General features: G+C 46.3%; 1 protein-coding gene across 5 annotated transcripts in view; it reads right to left on the minus strand.

Moving 5' to 3' along the window:
• Nucleotides 1-1,080: 1,080 nt before the first annotated feature.
• KCNN3 (potassium calcium-activated channel subfamily N member 3) overlaps nt 1,081-22,254 on the minus strand; it is a 188,003-nt gene continuing 166,829 nt past the window's right edge. For 4 of the 5 annotated variants that reach the window (XM_057548315.1, XM_007178479.2, XM_007178481.2 and 1 more), the window contains 3 exons: nt 13,217-13,344; nt 12,434-12,503; nt 1,081-6,863 (listed from right to left, as the gene is read on the minus strand). In XM_057548315.1, the coding sequence (XP_057404298.1) occupies nt 6,567-6,863; nt 12,434-12,503; nt 13,217-13,344 (495 nt within the window). In that variant the 3' untranslated portion in view covers nt 1,081-6,566. The remainder of the gene's footprint in view (nt 6,864-12,433; nt 12,504-13,216; nt 13,345-22,254) is intronic. The other variant, XM_007178480.2, reaches the window with a different exon arrangement.

Raw genomic sequence — 22,254 nt, forward strand, 5'->3', positions numbered from 1 at the left:
GGAAGTGTGAGAGGGTTCCAGCCTTTTTCCCAGGAGAAAACCTGCCGTTTTGCACTATCAGTATATCTGTGTGAATTGTCAGAGATTGTGAAGGGAAGAGATGCGCATACTCAGTTCAATCTACCCTGATGCTACTTGGTTTGCACCTGTGCAATACTATACCGAGTGATGGCAACAAATGAGGGTCCTCCTTGGGAGGAGGCCCACTGATTCTAGGAAACCTCTGTTCTATAACCAAACACATCCTGTTTTCGTCTACAAATAGTCCTTTGGTCAGTCAAAGGAGGGAAGTGAGAAATTCTACACGTGTGTCTCCGAGAAGGCGGGGCATGGATATCATAGTTGCCAAAGTAGAGAATTTGCCACAATTTTGCCAGTAAAGGAAAATCTCTTGATTGAAACTCTTCCTTCCTCCCAGCTGGAGTAAACTAGCAGAAAAGGAAGGCCGGCTCTCTGCGTGTCCCGCCTCTTCCCCTCAGTCCCTCAGGAGCTGTGCTCAGTGCTGTGGATAAACATGTGCAAACCCCACACCCTCTAGGGCACTGCTGACTCAGGAAAGCACGCCTGCACACCAGCCTCTCATTGGGTCCCGGGTAAATGGAATTCCAATCCCAGTTATACTCTGACACAGAGAAACTTATAATGCCTAGAATTTTGAGTCTTTTGTGTCACAGGAGAACAAGAGTCTTCCTTATGCCCCATTCTGACATTGCCAAAGGAAACACCAGTTGACTGTGTTTGAGACGTATCATTTATGGAAGAGGGTCTTTGCATTTATATAGGAAGAGCCTGCACTTTTATTAAACTGGCTTTGCACAGCTATTAAAGGAGTGATGGCTTTTAAAATCTCTTCTGAAATGGCTTGAAAGAATTTAGGGTAGAATTAGTCATCTAAGCTGGGAACAATGTTGTTTTGTTTCTAATAGTCACGTCTCAGAGAATTAGAATATGGCAGTTCTGTAGGCTGAGGACCCTTGGTCTGGGTGTCAGGCAATCACTAACAGTGATGTGTACTCAGAAACAGTCGTTGGGAGAGCAGGCTGACACCGGACCTGCTAAAGACTAGTTTGATACAAAATGTTAGTTGAAAGTTACAATATATTTTATAATATAGCAATATATTTCATATTTAAAATAAACTGTTATACTTTCTCCTATCATTAAAAAATAGCAAGCAGTACAGAGGCAAGATGCAAATTCATATTGAAGCTCATCTGATTCTGAATATAAACACATCAGTTTCTGAGTTCACCATGAAAATATTTCCTCCATTGACATCCTGTTGCTCTCTTTTGTTGTTCTCTTCTGGTCAGTGCAGAATGGAGAATCTGGGACCAGCATTGAGTTGTTGCGCCATTAAAAAGTGTGTCTGATGAAGGTGGATCAGTCCTGGTTGAGATTCAAAAACTGAGACAATATGACACAGCTAGAGAATGTTGTTTATTCCCTGTCCTTCTTCTGTGAACTTGGATTTTGGCTGTTCCGATCAGATTGATATTTGCTTTGTCAAAATATATATATATATATATATATATATTTTTTTTTTGGCTATAAATTCAGCATCTCTTTGGGATCCGAACTATAGGTTGGTGTTGAATTTTGTGCTTTTCCTCCATCAGCTTGGTTGGTCACAACGTCTCTTTTGTTTGTTTCAACACATGGTCCAGGCCCAAGAGTACAGCTTCCAGAACACGTTTCTCAGGTGTGTAAACAACTGTGGCAGGGCACTTGGCACCTAGATTTGGAGGTCATACGTTGATGATTTGATAATGGTTTTGTTCAGAGGGAACTCCAGTTCATGTTTGGGCATTTCCAGTAATGGTGTAAGAAAAAAAGATCACAGTTATTTTTTTTCTCTATCTGTATATATTTATATACCATTGCACTGAGTACTTTTAATAAGCTTCGGTCTATTTTAGTAAAAATCTACATATTACTTGTCTGACAGGAGTTTAGTGTTAACTATTCATGCAGCCTGGCACAAGCTTTCAGGATGAAGAGCACTCACCTATATTCTACTGCCAGAGGCAGACCGTTAATATTGCTATCCCTGTAACATTCCTTTCTTAGTGGTATCAATGATCCCGTTCCCACAATGTTTACTTTGGCGGCAGTAGAGAAGGAAGGGATACTGTCCAGGGCGTCATTAAGCTGACGGGAAGGGAAGGGAAGGGGCTGTTCCCGCCTACCAGGAAGCCACCAGATAGCTGTCTAAGGTACTGAAACCGAATGCCGCAGAGTCAATAGCGGCAGCCAAATGGCCACTGACGGAGGCTTCATCTGCTTCTAAGCAACATCCAGGGAAGTAGGATGATTGTGTAGAACTGGGACGTATTTTAGGATTTAAGAGCAGTAACCTACTGGTAGTGCAATGACTTCATAGTGTCTCAGTTGTGGTCCTGTGATGGTAGCAACACCATGGGTTCTGGGATGAAACACTGATTCTTAATTTGGGGTGCACTGTTTGTTGAGGTATGCTCTGAAGGAGAGAGGTCCTGGGACTATGTGCTAATCCCATACTTCTCCCTGCTAATTTCACATCGGTTGATATGTAAGAATTACTTTTTGGTAACTATTGACTACATTCAGAGGCAACATCAAGGTGTGGACTCGACAGAGTCAGTCTGGGCTGCTGTTGTTGGCGATAGTGATTTCATTTTAAAATCTATTGAATACTTTGTACTTAAGAATATTAACTATTACCTTCATTTTAAGCATAGAGAAATTGAGGTATGGGGTGGTTATAGTCATTGGCCAAAGATGTGGATCCAGTGTTAGAGTTTTATTTATTCTGATTCTGCATCTCTAGTTTTCTTCTCTTCCATCATTACTTATTCACAAGAAATTATCAAAAATCTAAGGGGGAAAGCCTCAAATATTATATACTAAAATCTTTGTTTCTTCAATGCTGTTTCTTCTTGGCCTTTAATAAATAACAATAGTTTGCACTTGCTCAGCACTTTGGAAATTACTTGCACAGACATTTTCTATACCTCTTCAGTTATGAGATTGTTGTTACACCACTGGTACTTGCTGAGGTCAGAAGTTAGTGGTGATGCAGGGCCTTACCCCTCTTGTTCTTTTGCATTGCATTAAGCATTTCTAGAGATATGATGTCATGAAGTTACATATTATGAGGATGGCAAGAGCAGTTCATAGACACTTCATGATAAATTTATTGATGATGATCACACATATGTGGCCTTTGATCCAAAGATGCAGATTTTTATTTGGACTTCAATCTAAGGAGGAGTGAGCCCCTAGTCTGGTATAATTTACCAACTGATGCTATGTCCTGAAATTCCACTGAGATTAGTGGTCTTAAAGTATCACAGTACATCCCTGACTTTACAGTACATGAAGCTATAATATGGCTTAAGCGATGAGGGGGTGGCTCTGTATTTTTAATTCAAGTGTCTAGATATTTTAGGGAATATTAGAGTACTTTTACCTGACACTGAGTTATCAGAAGGATTATAGTAGGGGCTCTGCCACTGGGTCATCCTTCCAGGAGTGGGCAGAACTCAATCAGTTCAGTGCTGGAGTGAGGTTACTGTAATTAATAGTTTTTCCATATAGCCAATTCTTGAGTAGATAATTAAACCTCCTCCACCACCAAACTTGAAATTACAGAACAAGAAGGCATGGCATGAGAATCCACCTGCCCCCTTTTCCCATCTGATGAAGATACTGAGGCTCAGTGGAATTAGCCAAAAGATGGGCTGTAGGAAGGAAACCTGGGTGAGCTACACCCTGGATAATCAATACCTAAATCATCAAGGGTTGATTGTACTTGCAGGAGAATGGGAAACTTCCCCACATAAAGCTGAAAAACCAGTACAGAGAAGCAGCCTCCCATTTACCATTGCAGGATCAACATGCAGATTTGATAACTTTTTTTTTTTTTCCGAAGAGTAAGTACTCTTTCGCCAAGGATAAAAACCATACGTAGCTATTGCACTACCAATAGGTCCAGTCATGCTACAAATGCCCATATGTTTCTAGGACGCCAGTGGCTACTGCTACTGGAAATATCTCCAACCACTCTCTTTGCTAGTGTTGCTAGGTTGGGCCTCAGGATTTACCTAAGTGAATAGCATTAGTGGTGAGTTAAAGAAGAGTCACCCACAGACAGCGATGGGCCAACGACAGTTTGCACACACTTTTTGGCAGGAGGAGTAGCAGTGGAATCTTGCATGCCATTTGCTTGAAATTCAGATTAAATCCCTATTTGTGTACATGTGCACATACACACACACACACACACACACACACACACACACATCACAGGGTTACGGGGGAATGGGAAGGGTGACCAGGAATTAAGAATTGAGGGCTGTAGGTTAGATGACTGGGATTGGCACGCTCAGGTTGACCTGTCAGTGCTCTTCACTTCATTTCTTTGTGAAATGAACTAACGCCACAAAGAAACTGCATGGTTATTTCATCTGCTTATTGGTCTGTTTGTATGTTCAGCTGTCACTGAAAACAGGAGCACCATTCCTGGGACTGGTAAAAAAAGGAGAGGGATCTTTTAGATAATCAATAGTTAAAAGAACAAGCAAAAAAATTTTAAAGCCAGCAGCAAGTGTGGCATCTATGGTGTGCAAAGCAACCAAGGAAAATGCCCACAGGAGTTATCAAGATAAAAATGAGGGCATCAAGGGAACAGCACAGCAATGAAAAGAGATATAAGAAGAGGTTGAACAAGAGACCAGATCTTCTTGAAAGATTGGCCTTTCTAGGGTGGTCTACCTTTTGCTGTCTGATGATTCCCTTGTCCTTAGAAGACCAGGCCCAGTGTTGTAGAGGAAATGTCTTCACAGCTAGACTCTGCCTTTGGAAAAGTGGCGATGTCCTGTACAAAGTGAAACCCAACAGGACAGCCATCCACAAATGATACCCTTCTGTTTTACCCTAAACAGATGAAATATTCCCTATAGTATGATTTAAGTCCCCACAAGCAGACGCCAAAGACCTCAGAATGAGAAATGTGATGACTAGTATGATGGTTTTCACATCCCAAACATTATGCATGGTTAGATGGTGGAGTGCGGAAAATATCATGCATCCCCATGCCCTCTCCTCACAATGCCTGTCATACACTGGATCTGGATGTTTCTGGAATCCCTTGGAGTTTGAGATGTATTACAATAGTTTCTGCACCAGGATTAACATGGCACAGCAGGAACAGGATACTGACAAATCCGTGTCACCTTATCTTACCCACAGGGTTCCCTAAAGGCTCCCTTTATCCTCATAACCTTACACTTTGAGGTGGTTTTAGGTCAGGTAGAAGGGACCAGCTGGGCCACTCACCATCAATTCTCCCAGCTCTCAGGTGAGGCACTTGACCCCTTTGCGCTCCTAACATCTGGGGCTGTAAACCTGTTGCTGGATAAATATCACTGAGCAAACCCCCCAGACAATACTTCTATTCATGCAGGTGTCCTGGGGTCGCACCTGTTGGTGCATGTGTGTGCACGCCTGCACAGATCCCGCACCCCTTCCCTCACACACATACAGCTGATCATGCGCTCCAGTGGAACACAGCTTGTTTGGATATAAGATGAAAACTCTGCAGAAGCTGTTATTTTTAGAAGGCTGCTTATCTCTCCAGAATGCCAATTTTGTCTTGTCATTCATCTCAGAGCAAGCATGGTGCATACCCAGGGCAAAGCACCCTGTTTTGTGTTTGAAGCAACCTGCATCTTCAGTGAAGCTCAGGACGTGGCTGACACTGGCAAACTACCTGAACTGACAGCACCCACATCCCGATTCAGACCAACTCAACGTGCATTTAGAGAGTGCCTACTGTGTGCAGGGTAAGGTACCAGGTCCCTCTTTATTTGGGTCAAGTGCAAACCAGAAACGACCTGGGTTGACTGTGGGATGTGTATGTGTGTGTGTACATGCACACGCTTGCAAATACACGGGTTTATATGGGTATTAATATTGGATGGAAAGTCTGGCTTTTTATTTGTCTATTTTTCTTTCAGTCTAAATTTTGTTTTATGACTGTGTGAGGGATGGCAGGAAAGCATGTCTGTCTTGGCAAAAGCTGTGGGCAGCTCTCCCTTACTTTGTCATCCAGGGGCTTCCTTAGACAGAAGGAACGCAGACAGGTGGGCTGGAGGACCCTGGGGTGAGGAACCCATCCCCCAAGCCTGACACCAAGCCCTCCCCCCACGGGATCCTCCTCCGGGCTGGCTTCACTGCCGGCTACTTCAGTGCATCTGAACTCCCACCCCCCCCCACGTGAAGACCTGAGATTGAACGTGGGTGTCTGTTCTCCACCAACTGTGCCGCAAGGGCCCTACCAGAGGCGTCGTTTCCTGTCATCTCCTCTTCCTGCTCCCGAGTAGAGGCACCTAAACAGAGATCAGATTTCTGGTTTCAAGGCATATCAAACCAAGCACGCTGAATGAACATGAGTTAGTTAATTAGCTCGGTCTCTCTTCTTTACGTTCCCTGGTCTGAATGTTCCTTGATGGCAAAGTGACCAGGAGAGAGTTGATTTGCATCTTAAGACCTATGGGTAATGCTTCTGAAGTGGGGAGTTTTATTTAGCAACTGCTTGAACTCGTGTACGGGGTTGGGAAGGAGGTGGAGCTGACCCCGATTGGGCTGTCGGAGAGTGGGGTGTGGGTGGTGCCCACTGCCACGCTGACGCCCCGGGCCTCCGTGAGGGCAGACAGGAACTGCCGCTGCTGCTGGCGCAGGGTGTCCGCGATGAGCAGGGGCAGGGAATTGACGCTGGCGGTGAGGTGCTCCAGCTTAGACTCCAGACTGCCGATTTGTTTCTCCAGATCTTCGCTCCGATCATTGAGTTCTGTGATTAAGTCATACATGACGTTCTGCATCTGTTGGGAGAGACAGGGAGACGACAGGTCATTGCAGAGGAATCTGCAATGGGAAAAATGAAATACTCCTCCAGATTACACTTGAAACACAACTCCTCCAGGGATCAACTTCCACACTGGCCGTGTCGGATCTGGCCAAGGACAGAGAAACAGTTTACTTTCTTGAAGACTTGGAGGCTCAAATGGCACAGTGGGGTTTTTTTGTGTGTGTGTTTTTGTTGTTGTTTTATTACAAAAATAATATATATTACTTATAAAAATATATTAGAAAATATATAGAATGGAAAGGCAGCACTTTCTTCTTAAATAGAACAAGTCCCTAAAGTGCCCTCATGTTCTTACTGCGTCCAACCTCTCAGCTCATATGGCAATGGTACCTACTGATGAAAGAGACGGCTCTGTGGTGGGGAGCGGACGATGCAATAGACTTACCATTGGTAGGCCAGGGTTCAAGTACACGTCTGCCACTCACTAATAATGTGCCTTCCCTCATGCCCCTTAACCTCTCTGCTTGGTTTCCTTATGAAATAGGAGTTAATAATAACAACACATAGTTATAAAGCTGTTGATCCGCCCCGCCCCAACTTTCAACACAGCAGCCAGAATGTACAGTGTACAACGTAACTCACTCAGGACTGGGCCGTAGTGAAAGGGAGCTGCCTCGCTGAGGTTACAGCCCCTCTCCTGCCTGGTCAATGAGGAGGGACATTGCCTCAATTTGGGACACCCCTGAAGGGCCAGTCCACCTCCGGAACTCCCGTGGGTTGGTCGAGGCCTTTGTCAATCGTACCACAGTTCAGACTCTCCCTCTGCCCCATCCTGCTTCCCTCGCTTCCCAACAGGTGCTGTCCTGATGGTGTCCCCAGTAAACTTCCTGCTCTTGGTGCCATCTCCAGTGTCCCAGGGACCCGCCCTGTCACCACTGCTCACTCCCCACACATCCCATGGCCGACAGCCTCACCTCCTCTCAGCCTCCCCTTAAAAGTCATCTCCCCCCGATGCCCTTGTTAATATGGCACTTTGTTCCCAGCCCTACTCCTGATCCCGCTAATCCTGCTCAAGTCTTTTCTTTTCTTCATGCCACCTTCTAATACACTAGCTGATTTGCTGTTTCTTCTGCTTATTATTGTCTGTTTTCTCCCACTAGAAGGAAAGCTCCTCCACGGCGGGGACCTTCGCCTGTTGTGTTCACTGATGTGTCCCAAGGGCTTAAAACACCGTCTGGCACATAGGGGATGCTCAACTAACATTTTTTGATGGACAAATGTACATAAACATGCCTAGCAAGGGGGTCTGTCACACGTGGTTGGCACTAAAAGATGTTGGTAGAACTAATGCATGAATAAAGTGCTGGCACAGGGAAAAATCACCGTCCCTTCCATCCTTTGGCCAATGTAGGAGTTTAACTGATGGGAAAAGACCTTTTGCGCCACAAATTATTTCCATATACCTAGAAAGTTTCTCAGCGTTTCCCACCGAGACCTGAGTGGCTGAAGGAAAGGAGAGAAGACTCCCAAGGGGGCCCAGCCCAGGGCCTGCCTCTGGAGAGCAGGTGTTCCGGAAGCTTTTGTGAATGAACATTGAACAAGGTCGTGAGAGCAGGGGAGCAAAAATGGGGTACCTCCAGGGAACTGCCAATAAAATAAAACTTTAATGTAATAAAATAAACTTGTCCTCTGAGAGTTCAGTTATAAAACTAGGTCAGAGCAGCACTAAACAAAGGCAGCTCGTGCCAAGTGCACCATTTTCGGTCCTACGTCTGCTCTTTGCCAGTGCTCCCTGGCTCCGTGAGAGGCCATCCATTCCGGCTGTCCCCACCTGAAACCTGGGTGTCATCCTCTGCCTCAGGCCCCACATCTCACCAGTACAAAGTCCTGCCCACCCTGCGTCTAACTATCCCTCAAATTCAATTCATTTAATTGAAATGAAACCACTTTTGTTCCAACCGTTCCACCACGGTTCTGACTCTCCTCTTATCAGGCAACTTTCTGGTTATGATTTGGCTTCCCGGGTTGGTCTGTAGAGCCCTTATCTATGTGACAGACACATTTCTCCCTGCAAACTAACAAATGACATCAGACTTGGGAGCAAGACTCTTGGGAGACTTCATGCTCTCGGGTGTTCCTGTGGGCCAGGCTGGCGGTTGCTTTGTACCCTCCCAAACCCCACCTGCAGGCACTGCAGCTCTAGGGGTTTCTGGTCATCTGCCAGTGACACCCTGATCCTATTTTACCTGAAATTTCAAGTTACTCCAGGAAGATGCAGAAACCACTGGTGCCTGCAGGGGCCAAGGTAGTAGGGAATGAGGTGAACGAAAAAAAAAGTAAAGGAAGGTGGCAAAATATGAGAAGCCAGAAAGGAGATGGGAGAAGGGGGATTGAAAATGTAGTGATACCTTCCCACCAGGAAACTAACTGGCTGCAGCCCCAAAGGGAGCCGTCACAGAGGTGGAGTGAGGCAGCTCTGCCTTTGCAAGGGCAGGACTCTTCTGTGGCCCCCTCAGAGGACAGCGTGACTTTAGAAGCAAGAGTGCTTCCTTCATTAATTAACATTCACAGAACCTCTTCAAGGTGCATGTTCTTCCCAGAATGTACAACACCACAAATCTATTTGACCGCAGGGGCACCCTAACGAGCTCTGGACTGAATCCGGGCCCCTGGGTCTCAGCCCCAGCGTGGCAGCTCTCCAACAGCCCGACCTTGGGATGGTCTCTTTGTTTCTTTGGACCTTGGTTTCCTCATCTATATTCCTAATCAGAACTACCACATGCAAAACCGTTATAGTTCACAAAGCATTTTCACAGATACCATCTTATTTGATCAGTTGAGCCTCAGATGTGGGGAATGATTTTTACACTTCAATGGAAGACACTGAAGCTAGCATATAAAGCATCCCAGCGTTCCCCCACCCCATCTCTGCCACCCTACGAGCGAGCTCTTCAATACAGCAAGTGTTATGTGGAGGCCACACACCCTTTTCTTAATCTAGAAAGGACCAAAGGACAGGGGTGGAAGGTGGTGAGCTGGGAGGACGAAGCACAGAAAGAAAAGGGAGAGAACACAGTGTTATTGTCTCCCCTGTTCTGTTGCTTGGTGACAGGATACCAGGGGGAATGTGGACCACTGTGAAAGATGCTAGGCTGCTGCCAGGACCTTGGCTGAGTCTCCTGGGAGGAAAGATGAAGACTGGATGGATGTCAGAGTTCACCCTCCCTGCAGGTCCCACACCACTCCCGGTAGCCCTGCAGACGCTTTCCCTTAACCCTCTCCTCCACACCCTTTCTTTCCAGGTAACTTGCTCCCAGGTTATTGATGGTTTAGTTCCCCGACCCAATTCACATGAGCCTCTTTCCAGTTCACTGAGTTTTTTGCTTCACCCAGTCTGCTCTGCACAGGGCCCTGTCTCTGTGAGAGGCGGTGGCTGGCACTGAAGAAATGCAGGCTTGAAAGTCCAGTGTGCCCACTATTCCCAGGAGAACACCAGCCACAGCCTGTCCTGCCAGGTGAGAGGGGAGGCAGAAACATGGCTACCTGTAAAAGAAATATCTTGGGGCTTGTTGGGCCATTCCTGCACCTCCCAGCGTGGGTCCCCAGCCATGTTTGCCCTACCCGACCCCCCCTGCTGGCCTCAGCTGATTGGTCCAAGGGTGGACACGTGACCCAAACTGGCCAGTCATCTCATCCCTTCTGAGAATTTAGAATTAAGACCAATAGGAGGATGGCCAATCGGTTTTGCCTGTGGCTAGAACTAGAACATGTACTCTCTGGATAGGGGCCTGCCATGGTCTGCCATGGAGACAGGGGGCATAGAAAGTTGTCAGGAGATGCGGGAGAGGGAGAGAGAGAGAATTGAAGCAGGCACTTGAACAGGAGAGCGAAGAGAGGGTGAGCGAATACTTTCCAGGGTGAGGGGCACTTGTAGGTAGTTCTTTCCTGAAGTCTGACCACATGCCTGCCTTGAGGTTCTGCCTGGAATGAGACTTCCTTGTATCCTTATAATAAACACCTATATTTTAAAACCTACTTCCAATGGGTTTCTGATACTGAAACCCAAGAGTTTTAAGCAGCGCACCCAAGACCATGGGGGGCTCCCTTCTGCACTTGGGCGTTCCATTCACATCCTTGCCTCCTCCTGGCTCTCGGGAGCCCTGCACTCCACCACAGTGCGCCCTCCAAAGCACACAGCCTGTGGGCTTCTCCCCACCTGTGCCAGCCACACATTCCCTGATTGAAGTCCTGCCAAGCTTAGGAGGCCCTTTCTCTGGCCTGATCCCTTCACTGAACAAGGCGCCTGCACATGGCCCAAGAACTGGCAATTTCTCTGATTGCACCATCTTTTCAAAGGGGGCTTAATTTGCCTGAGGGAGTTTCTCTTGCTTACCCAGGGAATGTGTTCCATGATGATAATCGACATCTGCTGGAATGTTCTGCCAGCCTGGCCCTGGGCTATACATTTGATATAAAATTTCTATCAAGAGGCAATGAGGGGGATTCCCTGATGGTGCAGTGGTTAAGAATCTGCCTGCCAATGCAGGGGACACGGGTTCGATCCCTGGTCTGGGAAGATCCCACATGCCGCAGAGCAACAAAGCCCGTGCACCACAACTACTGAGCCTGCGCTCTACAGCCCGCGAGCCACAACTATTGAGCCCGTGTGCCACAACTACTGAAGCCCGCGCGCCTAGAGCGTGTGCTCCGCAACAAGAGAAGCCACCGCAATGAGAAGCCCACACACCGCAATGAAGAGTAGCCCCCGCTCGCCGCAACTAGAGAAAGCCTGCGCTCAGCAACGAAGACCCAATGCAGCCAAAAATAAAAAACAAATTTAAAAAAAAAAAAAAAAGAGGCAATGAGGAGGAGGGGCTGAAGAGGGGAGGCCCTTTCTTCATTGGCGCCTGCGCTCAGCTCTGCCAGCGGTGCAGCCTCCGATTCCTTCACTCCAGAGATTTGCAAAAGGAGAGAGTTCCTTTACAGTATTTACAGCAGTTCAGGGCCAGAAACGCAGAATGACAGTAGGACTCTCAAAGGAGGGCTCTCCTTTTTGGCATCTGCATGAGAAATAAAGAAATGCACCCCTCACCACCACCACCACCGATTTGGGGCCAGAAAAGCTGAGTTGTAAGGACTGGAGGATGCAAGAAAATGAGTTTGCAATTATAACGGCAAACCGGAAGGATCCTCCTAGGTGTGGCCCAGGAAGCAGCATCGCCATTATCACCATTTGGTCTCGTCAGTGTGCTTCACCCTGTGCAAACTCAGTGTACAGCTAATCAAGCAACACACCGAAAAGATGTAGTAGGTCAGCTAATTAAATCCCAGCAAAGACTGACCTGACTGACTGAATTTAAGAAACGCATGCCAGGTTTTAAAAGTCAACAACACGCACTAGTAGATTGCAAGTGTCAAGAACTCGAACCCAGATGATTTTTTAACAAAGGAGGAAGCAGTCTTTGCTTTCCTGGTCCTGCACTGTCCAGTTTGGCCAAGGCCAGGCCTTCACAGCCACACCTGAGAAATTGAAATGCCAGCATCTGAGAACCCTCTACGGGGTCTTCGGAGTTTGCCACTCACCTTGGAAAGGTCCACCAGGGTGTTGGCTTGGTCACTCAGCTTCCTCTGCTCCATCTTGACGCTCCTCAGTCTGCGGGAAAGAGTCGTAATAGCCATGCTCTTCAAGCGCTGGGCTCAGCCCCACGGGCAGATTCCATACCCACATCAATTCATCTGGTTTTGGAACCCAGCCCAGGACCTCAAACATGGGTGACAACTGACCAGAATCAAGGGCTTGGCAGGTCCCCAAGAAAGCAAACTCTTGCCTCCACGCATGCCTGCCTTCAGTCATTATAGTTTCCTCACCACTCTTCAGATCATTTCCCGGCTTCTATGCCTTTATCTAGGCTGTGCCTTCCACCTTAAGTGCCCTACTCTAGGCCTTTCATGGTTTCCCCAAGCCTCCAGGTCAGAATAAATGTTTTCATCCTCTACTTTTAAAAATCCACTATACTTTTTAAATACTTAGCTTATAGAAAGCACTGACCACAATTTGTTCTGCTTCCAGTTGTGATGTGGTGTGTGTGTGTGTGTGTGTGTGTGTGTAGACTATGAGAGTACCCTGAGGCTCTTACCTAATTTTTACCTTCCATAGCAGTCTGTCCAATGTCTGGCAGTGGCAGGTGCAATAAGTGAATAAACAGATTGATCTGCGGCCAGTTCACCTCCCCCAGTGGTTGTTGAGTGGAAAAGAATGGATTTCTCCTGCTCCTCTAAGTATACAGGAAGATACTGATGGAGCTCTGGGGAACCCACCACTTCTAATTTGGTCCTCTGGTGGCTGAGCTGCCCCGGCCTACTCACTGGTGGATTGCTTGGAGGAACTTCCTCTGGTGTTTCCTGACTTTGGCGTGGTCAATCTTCTTTAGCAGCTTTGTGTGTTTATAGATTAGCCACGTTTCCCGAAGGACATTGGCTGCAGCATTCTTGATCTAAGGAAAAGTAAATAAAACAGGCTGCTATCAGGTAAATTTTCCTAGGTTCACATAACATGTTTTTTATGTCTGTCGATATAGTCTACCTTATAAGGAAATGATTCTGCAACGATCTTTTTCCTTAATGAAATCATGAACTCTTAGAAAGGATCATTAAAATTCATCTCTTATTAATCCTGTGTTGGACACAGTAGACTGGAGCCCGAAGTTGAGGGGTGGTTCTTGTCTCTTTCTTAATTATTTCAGGACTGCCTATCGACTGTTGCTGCTGATGCTATATTTAGATAGGCTACATTACCAAGACCTGGAGGCCTGGGGCACACTTTGAATAGATAAACATGTACCATTGCTGCCCTTGGATGCAGAGTTCCATGCTCTACGTGGGATTTCTATTTAGTGTACATGGTACATTTCTTGGATTCACAGAGTAAACAGATTTCCTATCAGCTAGAGATTTCATTTATTTATTTAAAAATTATTTAAAATTTGTATACCATTTTTAAAGGTTACTTTCCATTTACAGTTATTACAAAATATTGGCTATATTCCCCGTATTGTCCTATACATCCTTGAGCCTATCTTACACCCAGTGGTTTGTTTCTCCCACTCCCCCAAACCCTATGTTGTCCCTTCCTGCTCCCCACTGGTAACCACTAATTTATTCTCTTTACCTGTGAGTCTGCTTCTTTTTGGTTATATTCACTAGTTTGTTGTATTTTTTAGAGTCCACATATAAGTGATATACTGTATTTGTCTTTCTCTGTCTGACTTCTTTCACTTCAGCTGGAGATTTTACAAGGCCTCTTTGAGGAAATTTCCCACTGAATAGAACTCTAGGTATTAACAAGTCCATTGTTTCCTTTCCCAAATGGCAAAAAACATTTACACTGTAATTTCACATGTAAATGTAATTAGCATAAAACTGAAATCATTTCCAAGCAGTGTCTGAAAATCAGTGAAGATATTTTGTTGTGAAACCAGAGCTGCCTCTTTCCCAAGGCTGGCTCTTTCACTGCACTGCAATCACACATTTCAACATATGACGCTGTCATCTGTTGACATGGAAACCACTGATATCACCTGGCTCACGACAGAGCTGAGACATATCAATGGCATCCAGATGGCAGGGGACAAAGTTTTAATCCAAACACAGACATCTTCAGCAATTAGTAACAAGAGCAAGAGGAAACATTTCTTATTAAGCACAAGCTAAACAGATTTTTGATTAACCGTTCCCATTTCTGTCAGCCATGCAAACTGGCACAGGCCCACAGGCCCAAGGCCTGGAAGTAAGTAGGCCAGCCTAGTAGAAATCAGGTTACTAGCCAGAAAGGATTTTAATAAAATTGGAGAGTACAGGCCTGCTTCTTCAGACCGACATCAACAGATGGGACGTTGTTAAAATACTGAGACGTGTGGGAAGGCCTGGGAAACATTGTTTTGCAGGCTGATAACTTCTGTGTGTATGTTTTAAAAATTTATTACTAAGGCTGGATTACATTTTTCATTGGCGCTGAAGTGATATTCTAAAAGAACAGCTAGGTCTTCTCAGAAATGTCTAAGTGACATAAATACTGCCTTTTTGTTCAGTAAAAATCTACTGTGAAGATGGTTTTAAATGACTTAATTGTCCACCTTTGGTACTTTCTTGCCTGAAAGGAAGCAGGTGGTGGTGAGGAGAAGCTGGAAATGGTAAGTGTCCAGGTGAGGAGGGGGGAGGTAGAGGAGGGTGTGGTCACCGGGGTTCTGTCCAGGGGCTGGAGTGGACATCAGCCTCCTGGCAAAAGAGGCAGCATAGAAGGGAAGGCTTTCTCTCTGTGGAGTGCCTACTCCTACTGCCCTTCTGTGGGGAGAGGGCAACTTGACAGGTGGTTTTTTCAGTTTCCCTAGGTGCCTAGCCTCCAAGGAAAGCCTCACAGAAGAACAGGAGGGAAAAACCTGCCCAGCATGTGTGATGATCGGCAGAGCCCCAGTTACACGGGTCTTGTCTTTGGAACACTGATAGAGGCATGGAATGTCAGTGCTGATGAGCCTTTGACAACTGTCTCTGTGTTGGTGTGGAACAAACATTTGAAACTGGAGAGGCTGCAGGTGAATCCTTCCTCTGCCAGTTTAGGAGTAAGTGCTTAACTATCTATAAGAAGGGAAAAATAAATCCTTACCTTAAGGGTTGTTATGAGGCCCAAATGAGGCAATAACCATGGTGCTGATGGTGCTGAGGCTAAGAGCGAACATCTACCAGGTGCCACTTTGCATATATGTAAACTCATTTAATCTTCACAACAACTCTCTCAGGAAGGTACTAATATTATCCCCATTTTACAGATGAAGAAACTGAGACAGAGACCAAGACTGTAAAGTGATAAACGGCAAACTGAGTCAATGTGGATTTAAGTGTTATAGAAACTATAAAGTACCATAAAGATACTAGTTATCATCATCTGGCCCAAACCCCCACTGAAAATATGAGGAAATGACAGCTTCAGAGACAGAATGTGAGGGCCAGAATCCCACAGCTAGCTAATGGCAAAGTCAAAACAAGAGCCAGGTCCAAAAAGAGCATAAGGTTTTCATGTGGTCTGAAGAAAGACCTGACTGACTAGATGTCATCTCTACACAAACAAAATTATTTCCTGTTTTCCAGGATCAAGGAACTGGAAAGGACATTAGATTTGTTTTTAATCATCATGGCCCTCACTTAGCAATATGACAGAACAGGGAGTCCAGGTCCTGCACTTAACTTTAGCCCAAATATAAGGTTCTAAAATCACAGCACAGCCTGGGTAGCTGAGCAAAGCAGTCACAGCATCTTTATGGGTTTGAACGGGAGGCCCCCGCGTATTCAGGAAAGCGATGTTAAATGCAATCCTTGGTGCTGACTCTGAATTAATTGCCAGCAAACAACCTGGCACCAAGCTAAGCAGATCAATATCTGCAAGAGAAAAAGAAATAGGCTTTTAACTGCATTGTGCTTTCCCACGTCGACAGTAAATGCTATTGTGACCAGGTTCTCCCTCCAATTCACCTGGCTGATTGTTTTGAGCATCGCCGGGGTGGGAGGCAGTTGAGGCTGTTTGCCCCCCCTGGGATTCACTGAGCTTCCACAGGGCTCCCAAGCACCACTCCCTGATGGGGACTTGGGTACCCACTGAGCTCTCCTAGTGGGCGGGGCGCCAGGGCCAAAAGATGCGCTTGAGGGTGAGGGTGGGAGTGGGTGGGTCAGGGAACTGGGAAGGACTGGATAAGGTTGGCCATGATCCGATGGGCTCAGGGATGGTTAGAAGAGGGCCGTTTGTGCATGGAAGACTAGCTGTTTCGTCCCCCAAACCCATAAGCATACGAGCTAATTGTTTTCCGTGGGCCCATTCATTCCCTCCCAAGAATTGTATGCTTTCACTCTGACGGTGGCCAGAGAATTGGCTCAGTGACCTATGTCCTTCAGGGAGGGCTCTAAGATTCATGAGCCCGGGCAAGAAAGTCATCCAACTAAGATCTTGCATATAATACTGACAGCTAACATTCACGGAGTGCTTACTATATGCCAGGCCCTATGCTAAACACTTTCTGTTTACATTGTTCCACTAGCCCTCAGAAAAACCTCACAAGGGGATGAATGATCATCTCTACCTTGGACCCTTGCGGAACCTCTCTGAGACTCAATTTTCATATTCATTCCTTCCCAAAACATTTACTGAGCCCTTACAATGGGGCAGATACTGTTTAGGAAGTAAGAATACTGGGATGCACAAACCAATAACATTTCTGCCCTCAAGGAGCTTCTAATCCTATGGGGACAGCATGCCCTGTGTAATATAGCGTCAGGTAATAAGTGCTTCAGAGAAAACTACAGCACAGTAGGGTGCTACAGAGTGATGCAAGTTCTCCCAATCTGTGAAATGGGATTGTGGTGTTGATTCAATGAAACACTTAGCACAGAGCCTGGCTGCACCGCGCCTCAGTACACAGTAGTTTTACTGATGTTCCTTCCCCCAACAAATGTCAGCTTCTTCCCCCACCTCCAGCGAAAGAAAACATAAAACAGAACGCATATGTCTGTTCCTTGAGCTCTTGGCCGTATTATCCATGTCGACGACTTGCTCTGGCTGCCTGGCTGCCAGGGTAACCTGCCTCTCCAGACTTCGTGGAGGCTGGTGCAGGAGGAACATGTGGGGCAGACGAGGGGCGCCCTTCTTCACCTCCCCCCATGCTCCCAACAGCCACAGGGAGCCCTGGGAGAGAAATTCCAGGAGCCCTACTGATGGGCCCCCGGGAAAGAAATAGCATGCCCTCCGTGCTGCCAGGACTCCCTCCCAGGGAGAGGGAAGCTGGAGAGGAGGGCAGATCAGGCCTGGCAAGTGGGTGTGACTTCGACAACTTCAAGAAGTTCCAGGGGTTGAATTTAGATGAATAAATCTAAAGGGATGATAAAATCACAATCTGAGAGCCCTCAGGTCAGGCCCGTCTTCAGACACCTGACTGAAGGTGTCCATTATAACCGAGGCGTCCCCTCTTCTCTATCCGCCAACCCCTCACTTCCCTCACCCTCACCCACACACACTTCCTGCTGGCTTCCTGCCGCTGCCATCTCTTTCATTTCCCCCCTTATACCCTCTCTTCTTCCTCCCCCATCCTATTCCACACTCCCTTCTCAGGCTTCTTTGCCCGCCTTACCCAGAAGCCCTCACCGAACACTTAGAAACGGGGGCTCCACCCCTGTGGCAGGCAGGACACTGGGACAGGGAGCGGGGAGGGATGTACTTCTGTTGTTCAAAGTTGGAGTTTGTAGTCTTCCCCCATAGCAACGCAGTAATGAATGAACCACGGCTAGTTCCATAATGCTATTAATGTGATGCTCAGCTAGTTTGGAGGTAAACTGGCTTTTCTTTCCAGCAGACCTGGGACCCTAACCACCATTCTGAGTTCCAAGGAACTGGCTGTTCTGGGAAACCCATTGGGTTATGGCTGGAGAGCTGCCTGCCAGCCTGAGAACAAACGGCAGCCCTGGCTGGGACCCAGCTCACTGCATATGGCTGGGGGCCCACACTTGCCCATCTCTGGGCCTGAGAGGCTCATCCCTAAGAACGCTTCCAGCTCAAAAGCTCAATGTTCCTATGACTATTGCTAAAGAAAAACTGTACCCAGTCTGTCTGGGACAGAACTTTAGTGGGTGATATAATTTATAATCCCCTTCTGGGGAGAATTAGCATTCGTGATAACTGCTCAATTGGTTATCTGATAAATTTTTAAAAGACTAAGACCTGTTCTGGGAATCCACTCATGGGCCCTACCAGCTGTCAGTCAGGAGTCTGTGTCCTTTAGCCAGGCTTTCTGTACCCTGTACAACAATGACTACCATTGTCTTTTTCCTATAAAAGACCCCTACTATGAGTAAACCTTTGAATTAGCCTGCTGGAAAAAAACACATTTTTTTCCCCTAGCAGGATTGTGATAAAACTTTGACACATGCTCATAATTAAAGAAAAGTTTTCAGGACTTCCCTGGTGGCGCAATGGTTAAGAATCCGCCTGCCAATGCAGGGAACACAGGTTTGAGCTCTGGTCCGGGAAGATCACACGTGCCGCAGAGCAACTAAGCCTGGGCGCCGCAACTACTGAGCCTGTGCTCTAGAGCCCGCAAGCCACAACTACTGAGCCCATGTGCCACAACTGCTGAAGCCCGGGCACCTAGAGCCCATGCTCTGCTACAAGAGAAGCCACCACAATGAGAAGCCCGCGCACCGCAACGAAGAGTAGTCCCCGCTCGCCGCAACTAGAGAAAGCCTGCTCTCAGCAACGAAGACCCAATGCATTCCAAAAAATAATAAAATTTTAAAAAATTAGTCTCTATTTTAAAAAATAAAAAATAAAGAAAAGTCTTTTTTTATCAGTGGATCAGTAGGTTCCGGGGGGTTATTAAAGGTTTTTGAGCTGGTTGGTGATATGTTCAGAGCTAAGTCTCAGAGTCTAAGGAGAGTCACAAGGAAGCAAAGTACAGGATGACTTGGGTCAGGGAGGACCAGGTGAGATGAGAAGGTAGCAAGCAACTGAGATGGTACAAGACTGAGATGGTGGCTTTGAGTATGGTGGGCAGAGGACCTGGAGAGGCTGGTGTGGCCAGGTGGAATCAGACTCCAAAGCTGCTCGGACCCCTGTGGGGACCAGGGCAGAGAGGAGTCAGAGATGCTGCTAAGCTTTCAGGCCTGGAGACTGGAAGAACGATGATGTCATTAACAGGGAAGGCAGGAGAAGGCACTAGTGTAGGGAAGATATGGGTTTGGTTTTGGTCTTACTCATTGATTTCATGGGGAAATGTACTTGGATGAAGTATTTGAGGCAGGAACCCATCGTGGCAAGGATAAGGAGACAAAATCCTCAGCCAGTGGCACACACCGCAGAGGTGTCTGCAGGTTTGATGTGGAGAGGAGGCGTGGCAAACAGAACGTCTCCTGTCCGTGGTGCCTCTGAAGTCAAGTGTGTCCATGGGCAGCTACCTTGCTCTTTAGAAAGGAGAGGTGCTCTTTGAGGACAGGCAGTAAGTATGAGGGCAGGTACCATCTCTTACTCATCTTGGTGTCCCCAGAACACAGGGAGTGCCATCCAGCTGTGATGGATGTGTTTCGTTACCTAAAACAGCGACAGCGGGATGTGTAGCACTGAGTGGGAGAAAAAGTGGGGATCTAGTATCTTTTTCATAGTCTCTCTGTGTGTCATTTACATATATATTATCTAGTAGCCCAGAGGTTAGCAATAAATTATAATTCTAGATTAACAATGGCAGTAACACTGCAAAGTCAGTGTGGGAAGATCTGATTGCATTAAATACAGAAATGACGTTGCCACCAGGGTTGACAAGTTATACAGGTGAGAGAAGAAAAGCCACGGGAATCAGGAAAACCAGAAACTGAGTTCCGACCCTGTGCCATCAGAACACCGCCGCACCTGCCCCCGCCCCCCCTGGCAAATAAGTGAATAAAAACAGTGTGACTCTAGTGGTAAAGTCTGGGCTGAAGCCTTTACAGCAAGACAGGCAGAGTAAATAAAGACTAGAACAATCTGAGTATTTTTATGATTAATAGGTTACAATTCCTCTCTTTTGTTCTTTTTGCTTAGAGGTTTGAAGAATTAAGGTTGCATGTATTGTAAGAGATGGCTTTTCTCTGTTAAATCTATTTATTGTCCACTCTTGAGAGGTTTGCAATTATGTCCCAATCAGCTCCTCCAAAGGTCGGATCTTTCTCTGGGAATTCACTGAGAATTCACTGTGAATTCACTGTGAATTCTGTCTGACCCATGAGCCACCCCTGCTGGACACAGCGGGCCACTTGGAGAGGACAGAGGATGGATGAGGCATCGCCAGGGGAAGAAAGGTGGGCTTCTCTGAGACCAGGTCAAGGGGAGCTGAAGCCAGAGCAGGCCAAGCTCACAGCCAGTTTCCTTTCAATCAAGGTTAGGTAAAAGAACCTTTCCAGTCTTGCCAGCTTTGAGAATCCTCTCTCTGTAAGGGCCACTCCTTTCGTGTTGTTTGTTTCTCTGGGAAAAGATATTAGATATTAAAGGGACATTTCAACAGATTTAAGTGTTCTCAGAAAAGTGAGATGTTATTCGATAAAAAGATGCCTTGTACTCATAGATGGGCAATAAATATTTGTTGATTTGATTTTCAGTCCCACTTTTCAAAAAGTAAGTGGACTTGAGGAGGATTTTAGAGAATTATTTTTGAAAGCTTGAAATTAGCAACCACAATCTCATCTCCTTGTACAATTATATTGCAGAAAAATTGTTTATTTTCCTGTCATGTGAGGGAGCTGGCTTTCCTCGGCTTTATTTTCCTGTAATGTCTGATTCACAGAGTGAAAAATGGAGAGGACAAAGGAATAACATGATATACAAGGTACATCCTTGGTTTCAAAAAGCAAATAGAATAAACAGAGAGGCTGTTAACGTCTCTGCTCTAAGAAACAGCTTCTGAGAAGGTTTTGGAGGCTAGACTCCCTTGCCCCTGACTCCTGCACCAAATTGTTCCAGGAGAACAGAGGCAACTTTGGTAATTTGCTCAATACTTAGCATGACTTCTGCATGCTTACTAGGGGGCTGAAGGAAAGCAGCTAGGTTACAGGGCTCTGGGTGGAACCCGGCTGGCCTACCCACAGGTATGGCCCTCAATCCTGCCATCTTGATGATACAAATCATGTTTTCTTTTGTACCACGGACAGCTCAGTGCCAGGATGTACCGTATACAACCATCTGTATGGCAGCGACGGAAGACTATTTGCTTGTACCCCTTCTTTTTAACATCTGTGAAGGCTCTTTAAAGAATCCAGTACATGTAATCAAAGACCAAACAATCAAACACCATAAATAATTCTGCTGAGAAACTGGAGAGGCCTGGCAACTTCCCATTCCCCCACGCCTCCCTCTGAGTGAGCACGCCCACCCTTTGTCACTCTCCCTCTCTTTTTGTTCTCCCTTCCTGCCTTTGTCTCTATTTAGAACACATTTTTACTGTGCTGCAACATTCATCACTGAATATTTTCTCCAGCTTTCAAAAACCCCAATCAAAATCTCGTGGCTCATGGGTCTCCTAACCCACTTTAATCCTAAATGAGAAACTTGTTAGGGCGGCCAAGACCCCAGCACAGGGTTTTGCTTTGCTCTCATTTCGGAAAGAGGAGAGTTTTGCAGGAAATCATATTACTGACCTTCGTTCGGCCTGCAGCTCTAAAGAATTTTCCATAAAAGCTGTCATTAAATAAACAGCTTCTGCCTTGCTCATTTGGCCTGCTGTTTTCCTGGAAGGCTCGTTTCTGTCTCTTCTATCTAAATGGGCCTTTTCTTCTCTGACGATTCAGTGGGGTGTCAGACTTTTAGCAGCTAAATGATCTTCCCATTCCTGCTTATATTCAGTTTT

The sequence above is a fragment of the Balaenoptera acutorostrata genome, chromosome 1, assembly GCF_949987535.1.
Source record: "Balaenoptera acutorostrata chromosome 1, mBalAcu1.1, whole genome shotgun sequence".
NCBI lineage: Eukaryota > Metazoa > Chordata > Mammalia > Artiodactyla > Balaenopteridae > Balaenoptera > Balaenoptera acutorostrata.